Here is a 9,556-nt window from a genome sequence, read left to right as displayed (position 1 = left end):
CATAAAATACTAAAAAAAAAAAAAAAACAGATTGGCCGCCAGGTTAGAGCATCACCCCTCAACAACTTTACAAATTACCAATAAAATTGGTCAACCTTTTCATACTAAAAACTCATGTCTTTCCTATATAAGAACTATATTCTTCATACACCTTTGCTTCAACTTTCAACCTCTCAAAAACAAAACCCACAAACAAAATCACATCTTTTTAGGCAAATTCAAGGTTTCTTGGCCTAAAGAACAAAACCCACAAAGATCGTTGGTTCTTGATCAAGCCTTTGTGTGTTCTGATAGGTGTTTGCACCAATGGATGGAAGTGACATATACAAAGCTGTAAATAGTATAAGGTTAGGGAGTTTAAGAGCAGCCCCTAGTACAAGAGCCCCAAGCTTAAGATCTGGAAGTACTTCTGTATGGAGGAACTCTGGTATGGATGTTTTCTCAAAATCTTCACGTGAAGAAGATGATGAAGAAGCTCTTAAATGGGCTTCTCTTGAAAAGCTACCCACATTCGATAGGCTGCGAAAAGGGTTGCTTTTCGGGTCAACCGGACCGTCTAATGAAGTTGATATTGATAATCTTGGACCGGAGGATAGAAAACATTTGCTTGATAGACTTGTCAAAGTTGCTGATGAAGATAATGAGAGGTTCTTGTTGAAGCTCAGAGATAGACTTGATAGGTACAAAAGTTTTAACTTATGATCTTTTATTATTATTATTATTATTGTTTTTTTTTTTTGAGTTATGATCTTATGATGTATAAGTGGGATTGATTTGAAATATGAAATGTTTATAGGGTTGGGATTGATATGCCAACAATTGAAGTTAAATATGAGCACGTGACAGTGGAGGCTGATGTTAATACCGGAAGCAGAGCTTTACCAAGTTTTATAAATTTTCATATTGAATTTTTTGAGGTAAGAAAAAGGAAAAAAAAGTCAGATCTATAAGTCAGATCTATACATACTTGACTTCGCATCACTCGGACTAGCAGCCGCAACAACATAACTTCATAAACCGTCACATCTGATTCACATACTTTTTTCAAAAACATATTGTTTTCTTCACACAAACTCTGTAAAAAAAATATTAAAATTGTATTTATGTAGATGACATATTTGTGTGTATGTGAGAGTGGGGGCCACATGCTCGTCCGCATAAACAAACTCCAGACAGCAGTTGGTTCGTGTACCATGTCAAGTTTGAATGAGCAAACCTCATACCAGACCAACCACTGTGAGTGCTCTCACATGTTGAACGGGTTTGGTGTGGATCGTTTAAGACTGTCGGTTGTGTTTATTTCTTAAAAAATTGTTTTTAATTAACTTTTTGTACCTTTTATTCTTTTAATTTAAAATACTGTTAAACTTTTTAATCATAAAATTTTAAAACTATAAAATTTTAATTATTTGTTTTAAAATTTTATCTTTCTCCAATTACTTTTTTTTAAACATTTTTATCTAAACCTACAGAATTGTTAATTACTTATTTGAAAAATACATAAATTTTTTATAATTAGTTTTTTCCCCCTCAAAAACGACAACTTTGACAGTGATTTGTCGTTAGTTGAATTGGTCCAACTCGTTACTGATAGTTCAACTGGAGACGGTTTAAAAGTACTTAAAAAAACCGGCTAAATGTTATTTAGTCCAGTTACCAAAACAGTGAATTTTACATTGCTATTGATTATTGTGAGAATTAAAATTTCTTACCTTTTGTTCATATTTACAGGGGCTATTGAGTTTATTCCGTTTACTCCCAGATTCGAAAAAGCATATAACTATCCTTGATGATGTCAGCGGTGTCATTAAGCCTAAGAGGTGAGAAGAAAGAACATAAACCACAGGCTAATTGTATAAAAACTAACCATTTTTTTAATACAAGTTTTTTAATGTAAGCTGACCTTTTAACATTAACTTGAACATTTGAAAACTGGTTACCTTAGATAACTGTCACAAACTTTCTTGTATTAAAATCCAAATTCTTTGAAACTTTGATAGCTTCACACCAAAAATATCATTAACTTTTTTATTAAATTAGCTACATTAATACATTATTCTTCGCCTGTTTTTCCGATTAATTATACTGATAATCGCGTATGAATGTTTGTAGAATGACACTACTTTTGGGTCCCCCGAGTTCAGGGAAGACAACACTCTTGTTGGCTTTGGCTGGCACACTTGCAAAGGAGCTGAAGGTAAATAATATAGTAACAACCAGATAACTATGAAAGTAAATATATAAATTATAATAATACAATCATATCTAAATATGTCTCTAATAGTAACATAAAGACCCTAAAATGACTTCATACTTTTGTCACACTACTAATAATTGTCATGTGTACATACCTATTTTTATGGTTTTGTGACATGCAACCTTTTGTCAACTTTTTCACAAATTTGTATCTCAAGTCAAAGAAGTCATCAAAAGTGTATACATTGAGCTAAGTTTGTTATCTATTGTTTCTAGAATTTTAAACAGTTTGTTTTCATAAATGCAGTGTTCGGGTAGGGTAACATATAATGGCCATGACTTAAATGAATTCGTACCCGAAAGAACTGCTGCTTATATCAGTCAAAATGATATTCATATTGGAGAAATGACTGTTAGAGAAACATTGGCTTTCTCAGCAAGATGTCAAGGCGTTGGATCACGCTACGGTTAGTTATTTATATTTCATTAGTTATGTTTTTAAAAGTTATAAGTTTTTTGTAACACAACTGATTTTTTTTTTTTTTGCAGATATGTTAGCAGAGTTGTCAAGAAGAGAAAGAGATGCCAACATAAAGCCTGATCCTGATGTTGATGTTTTCATGAAGGTAAGAAATCATCCAACATAAAAAACCATTCTGAATCGTTCATGATCAACATGTAAAATGTTAATAATTGTTTTGTTGTTATGCAGGCTGCTGCAACCAAAGGCCAGGAAGCTAGTGTGGTCACAGATTATACTCTCAAGGTATGATAGAAGTTAATTAGATGTGGCAAAAATGGGTTGGGTTGGTCCTAAACACTTATTGTCCATTTTCTGAACTCTTTTCTGTAAGTTATTTGTGTGTCAAATATGGTTACAAGAATTAGATTTTTTCAGTAATTATCTAATATTTTGAACTGAAATTTTAGCAAGTTTTCTACATCAAAAATACATTTTTGGGTGACTTATGACCCTTTTGAATCGACGAATCGTTTTTTTAGAACAGAACAACTTTTGACCTGTTTGACTGATTTGATTAGCTGTCTTTTGAATATAATTTTAGCAGGTTATACTATTCAATATATATTTTTCAGGTGGGTAAATTTTTTTTATGGGCGAGGCAAGTTATATGATTACAAGGATAACATTATTCTGCAGTAGCCTCATTTCTGAAATAAAATGATTTAGCATTAGTAATACACTTTTTGGGCGACGTTCACCTCACTTAACACAGTTGACCTGTTTTCTTTTGAATATAATGTCTCTCGACTTGTTTGACCTGTTTTCTTTTAATGGAATGTTTTAGCTGGTTATATTATTTCTGAATATATTTATTCCATTTGACAACTTAATCAACCCATTTATAATTAGTTTGTCGATCAAATTCGCCACTTGAACTAAAAATAAAATGGTTTCTTGTGCAGCTATTGGGGCTGGACATTTGTGCAGATACCATGGTTGGAGACCAAATGATAAGGGGAATATCTGGTGGACAAAAGAAACGTGTGACAACGGGTGAAATGATAGTGGGCCCATCAAAGGTTCTTCTTATGGATGAGATCTCAACAGGGTTGGACAGTTCTACAACTTATCAGATTGTGAATTCACTTAAACAATTTAATCACATTCTTGAGGGTACTGCTGTCATTTCACTCCTGCAACCTGCACCAGAAACGTACGATTTGTTTGACGACATCATACTACTGACCGATGGCAAGATTGTTTATCAAGGCCCGCGTGAAAATGTGCTCGAGTTTTTTGAATCAATGGGATTCAAATGCCCCGAAAGGAAAGGTGTTGCTGATTTCTTGCAAGAAGTAAGTATTATATCAGGCAATTTTCTTCAAGTTAAAGATTAGTAGCAATTAAAACCAATATTAAACACCAAACATCATTTTTAACTAATTACATCTAATTTAAAGTTGGTCGCCAAATCAGGAATAAGTGTAAAGTTCACTTCTATTTTGTGCATTTTGTCAATAACTGACTTGTGCGTGTCGAATGACTGTCTGATATCCTAAGTGACTAAATGACCATATTAGCCCTCATGATGTAACAATCTTGTTACAGGTCACATCCAAGAAAGATCAAGAACAATACTGGAAGAGGAGAGACGAGCCTTATAGATTCGTGACGTCCAAAGAATTTGCAGAAGCATTCCAATCATTTCACGTTGGAAGAAAACTAGCACACGATGTTGCAACACCATTTGACAAAAGTAAAAGCCACCCAGCTGCCCTCACAACCGAGAAATATGGTTTAGATAGTAAAGATATCTTGAAAGCTTGCACAGATAGAGAAATACTGCTCATGAAAAGAAACTCATTTGTCTATATCTTCAAATTATTCCAAGTAAGTGTGGTGTTAATCTCAAAGTTTTTGATCTTTCATGCTCTTTCTTTCTTTCTTTTTTAAACAAACTGTTGGCTAAAATTGTAAATTGTATCATTCTGCATTGGTTGTTTTCAGCTAACTGTCATGGCTCTCATTGCTTTAACGGTGTTCTTGCGCACTGAGATGCATAAAGATGATCTAGAAGATGGAGGATTGTATACGGGTGCTGTATTTTTTGGTGTTGTCATGCTAATGTTTAATGGAATGTCTGAGATATCAATGACTATAGCAAAGCTTCCTGTTTTCTACAAGCAAAGGAACTTCCTTTTCTACCCCTCGTGGGCGTATGCTATTCCTTCATGGATCATCAAGATTCCTGTTGCATTTATGGAAGCTGCGGTTTGGACTATTCTCACTTACTATGTCATTGGATTTGATCCTAATATATCAAGGTAAATTAGTCTCTAACGTCGTCTGGAATTGTGTTTTGGAACTGATCATCAGATTATAACAATTATCACTTACGAAACTCACATCCAAGCACCTCTGAAATGACTGTAATATGTATCTTTTATACTAACTTTTCCAATATCTTGCAGGTTCTTCAAACAATACTTGATGTTGTTGCTTGTTAACCAAATGGCTTCTGCATTGTTTCGGTTCATTGGAGCTTTGGGTAGGAACATGATTGTTGCAAACACGTTTGGTTCATTTGCACTTCTCTTAGTGTTTGTAATGGGTGGTTTTGTCCTTGTACGAGGTATTATGTGAACTAGTTTTGAAATATATATCCCATTTTTTGCTTCTTTTTTTCAACTAACATATGGGCTTTTCATTCTGAAGATGATATCAAGGGTTGGTGGATATGGGGATATTGGACATCTCCCATGATGTATGCAATGAATGGAATAGCAGTAAATGAGTTTCTTGGTCACAGTTGGAAAACAGTAAGTCACACAAAGCTTTGTTTTTTTAGAGGTGGGAAGACTGGGGAGTTATATAACAGGTCAATCGGGCCGGTTGAGATGAACCGCACATTCTTTTGCCATTTTGAATTTTCCTTAAGTATTTGAGTAAATGTGCTAATTATCAATAAAACACAATATTATTACATTAATAATATGAATCTTTGAACAAACCGATTTGGGACGTTGTATGCATCAAAAGCAGACTTTGGATAACTTTCAACGCGTTTTGACCTATTTGACCCATTCATAAGTAAATGGCTCAAAAATAGCATCTTTAGTTTTAAGTTCACATTTTGAAATGAATGTTTTTGGTGTTATATATAGCCTTTGAACGGTACAACGCTTGGGAAACGGATTATCAAATCAAGAGGGTTCTTTGCAGAAGCTTATTGGTATTGGATTGCAGTTGGGGCCTTACTTGGGTTTATTTTAGTCTTCAATCTCTGCTTCGCTTTGTCTCTCGCCTTCCTAAATCGTGAGTTTTCTATGTTTGTGATATGACAATCTTGTTATAAATTGGGCCATATGACCTCTGAAAGTATATACCAGCTTGCATGTCACGTCATGCATGCCATATGACCTTTTTCACCTTATAACACGGCAGTATGATGTCATATGGGCCGTATGATAGGGTGTAAAAGGTCATACGGGCCTGCATGGATTTGTCAGTGGTCACGTCAGTTATTTGTGACCACCTTTTGCCCTACCATATGGTCAATATGACCACGCGTGTTGTATGGCACGTCAGTGGTGTTTATATAGTGGCGACCTGTAAATCCTGTATTGTCATTTTGTAACCTTTGTTTTCTTGGTTTACAGCTTTTGAAAAAGCTCAAGCCAGTGTCTCAACAGATGATGAAAGTGCTTTGGCGACTGAGTTATCATCCATGAAAAAGGAAGATGAAGGAAGCCATAGTAAGAAGAAAGGAATGATCCTTCCATTTGAACCACACTCAATCACCTTTGATGATATTAAATACTCTGTTGATATGCCACAGGTAATGTTGTTGACCCACACACAAATTTAGTCAACATTTAGTTTGGCATTAAAAATATGTGATTTTTATTGATCGGTCTATGATAATGGTTATAGGAAATGAAAGATCAAGGAGTGGGCGAAGACCGATTGCTGCTACTAAAAGGCGTTAGTGGGGCTTTCAGGCCCGGTATACTCACAGCTCTAATGGGTGTAAGTGGTGCTGGTAAAACTACTCTCATGGACGTGTTAGCAGGTCGAAAAACAGGCGGGTATATTGAAGGCGATGTCAAGATTTCCGGTTACCCCAAAAAACAAGAAACATTTGCTCGAATTTCTGGTTACTGTGAGCAAAACGACATCCATTCACCTCATGTAACAGTTTACGAGTCTTTACTATACTCCGCATGGCTTAGGTTACCATCAGATGTTGATGAACACAAGAGAAAGGTTAGTTATATACCCGTGCTTAACAATCCCATTTTACGGTTTTCAAGAATTTGAATAATGTTTTACACATCTACAGATGTTTGTTGATGAGGTGATGGACCTTGTGGAACTCAACACGATAAAGGATGCATTAGTCGGGTTACCTAGCGTCAATGGGCTATCAACAGAACAAAGAAAAAGGCTAACCATAGCAGTTGAGCTCGTGGCTAACCCGTCTATAATATTTATGGATGAGCCAACCTCTGGGTTAGATGCCAGGGCTGCAGCCATTGTGATGAGAACGGTTAGGAACACTGTGGATACCGGAAGAACAGTTGTTTGCACCATCCATCAACCAAGCATTGACATATTTGAAGCTTTTGATGAGGTATAAAGACAAAAATGCACTTTATTAACATCGATTCGAGTATCTATACAAAAAAAGTGTGATGCATTTAATACCTTGTGGTTTTGTAGTTGTTCTTGATGAAAAGAGGTGGACAGGAGCTATACGTCGGGCCCATAGGTCGCCATTCATGTGAATTAATCAAATACTTCGAGGTACGAAACTACGAATATGAAAGAGGTTACAATTCTGCTCATTTGCTTGATAATTGTCTATTCGAGTAACGTTTCATCAAAAACAGATGCTTGTTAAACGGGCCAGAAGTAGTTCAAATGCCAAACTGTATTAATCAACTTTTCTGGCACCATACATGTTTTAAATGGTCCTATCACACTTGATTTGACATTAACAGAAAGTCAACATTTTTGGCCCGTTTAGTCATACACGGGTCTATTTGGGTTGCTCTACGGGTCAAGCAAATCAAGAGTGTACTTGTAAGCTATGATGCATAAACGCTTAAATATATTTTTTCTGTTAATAGGCTATCGAAGGTATAGCGAAGATAATTAACGGATATAACCCCGCAACATGGATGTTAGAAGTGAGTACTTCCGCACAAGAACTCGCTCTTGGAGTTGACTTCACAGAAATCTATAGGAACTCCGAGCTGTACAAGTGAGTGCATGACAAAAAAAACCGCTTATGTGACAATCTTTCGTTTAAAAGTTATCATTTTGTTAACTTTTCTGGTAAAAATTTGCAGGAGAAACAAAGCCTTGATCGCAGAATTGGGCGTACCACGTCCCGGCACTAAAGACTTATTCTTCCCGACTCAATACTCGCAGACGTTCATCGTTCAATGTTTAGCCTGTCTGTGGAAACAACGGTGGTCGTACTGGAGGAACCCACCCTACACGGCTGTACGTTTCGTCTTCACCACATTTATCGGCCTCATCTTCGGTACAATGTTTTGGGATCTTGGCGGTAAAAAGTAAGCATCATCAACTCAATCTTTTTATTAACATAATGCTGTGAACTTGGAACCATTTAGTTATTTATTTATTTATGAATGGGTGATGTATTTATTTCAGGGCAACCCAACAAGATCTAATGAATGCAATGGGCTCTATGTACACTGCGGTTATTTTCTTAGGAATCCAAAATGCATCCACGGTTCAACCCGTTGTGGATGTCGAACGAACCGTGTTTTATCGAGAACGAGCCGCTGGGATGTATTCTGCATTGCCGTATGCTTTTGCTCAGGTTTTGGTTGAGATCCCGTATGTGCTGGCGCAGACCGGGGTGTATGGTGTTATTGTGTACGCCATGATTGGGTTCGAGTGGACTGCTGCTAAATTCTTTTGGTATTTGTTTTTCCAATTATGTTGTTTCCTCTACATGACTTATTATGGTATGATGACCGTCGCCATTACCCCGAATGCCAATATCGCGGCCATTATTGCCGCCTCGTTCTATGGGATCTTCAATCTGTTCTCGGGATTCATTATTCCACGGCCCGTAAGTTTCTCTTAGTGAAAACTCTATTTATAAAGTAGGCGTATAAACAACCTTAACACGTCTCAAAAATAGTCGGGTTTTGGGTTGACATATCTAACCCTTTTAAAAACAGGTTGACCTGTTTAATTAACCGTTTAACCTATTCTTTTAAAATTTACCAACCCAACACATTTGCGACTTGATTATCACTTAGTCAACCTGTTTAAACAAGTCTATATTTTCAAGTTCTAAATCTTGTTATTTTGGAAACACAGAGTATCCCTGTGTGGTGGAGATGGTACTACTGGGGAAACCCGATGGCTTGGACTCTTTACGGGATGGTTGCCTCACAGTTCGGAGACTATGAAGATGTACTCGCCAACGGTGAAACCATTAAAGGTTACTTGGACCGGTACTTTGGTTTCAAGCATGATTTTCTTGGGGCCGTTGCTGGTGTACACATTGGGTTGGTTTTGTTCTTTGCGTTCATCTTTGCTTACTGCATTCGATCCTTCAATTTCCAGAAGAGATAAACTTTGTTTTTCGTGTTTGGTAGATAAAAACATGTCGATTTGTGTAACAAACTTGTGAATTTTGTATTCGATATATGATTTAAGATCCTTGTTTAGTTGTTTTCTGAATACAAGTAATTTTTGTTTTAGTCTTACAGTTTTCCTTTAGCATGCGGCTACTAGTCCGAGTACAGCTAAAATAGGCAGTGGATTTTAACGTGCTATCAACACCGTGTATGTTTTGTGTTGATAACCAACAATTCACGAGCTTGTTACACAAATCGACATGTTTTTATC

General features: G+C 36.2%; 1 protein-coding gene across 1 annotated transcript; it reads left to right on the top strand.

Moving 5' to 3' along the window:
- The first annotated feature begins 291 nt into the window (after positions 1-291).
- On the top strand, positions 292-9,298 carry LOC143607980 (pleiotropic drug resistance protein 1-like). Its single transcript, XM_077083216.1, has 21 exons — positions 292-680; positions 797-917; positions 1,732-1,820; positions 2,113-2,197; positions 2,504-2,663; positions 2,746-2,822; positions 2,909-2,962; positions 3,622-4,014; positions 4,268-4,549; positions 4,667-4,983; positions 5,131-5,291; positions 5,375-5,478; positions 5,824-5,974; positions 6,319-6,497; positions 6,593-6,925; positions 7,002-7,292; positions 7,382-7,465; positions 7,792-7,925; positions 8,014-8,241; positions 8,342-8,768; positions 9,023-9,298. Exons 1-21 carry the CDS (start codon positions 307-309, stop codon positions 9,278-9,280), a joined length of 4,302 nt encoding a protein of 1,433 aa, XP_076939331.1. The 5' UTR covers positions 292-306; the 3' UTR covers positions 9,281-9,298.
- The last annotated feature ends 258 nt before the right edge of the window (positions 9,299-9,556 follow it).

Source organism: Bidens hawaiensis, unplaced genomic scaffold (assembly GCF_021521415.1).
Source record: "Bidens hawaiensis isolate Kalapana, Puna unplaced genomic scaffold, B.hawaiensis_p1.1 tig00092656_1, whole genome shotgun sequence".
In the NCBI taxonomy this organism is placed as follows: Eukaryota; Viridiplantae; Streptophyta; class Magnoliopsida; order Asterales; family Asteraceae; genus Bidens; species Bidens hawaiensis.
The sequence above is the reverse complement of the archived record's forward strand: the minus strand, read 5'-3'. Positions and strand labels throughout refer to the sequence as shown.

Coding starts and splice junctions, on each gene's coding strand:
- LOC143607980 (XM_077083216.1), top strand. CDS start 307: ATGGATGGAAGTGACATATACAAAGCTGTAAATAGTATAAGGTTAGGG. Junction 5,292..5,374: donor TGGTTTTGTCCTTGTACGAG/GTATTATGTGAA, acceptor TTCATTCTGAAG/ATGATATCAAGGGTTGGTGG. Junction 7,926..8,013: donor AGGAACTCCGAGCTGTACAA/GTGAGTGCATGA, acceptor AAAAATTTGCAG/GAGAAACAAAGCCTTGATCG.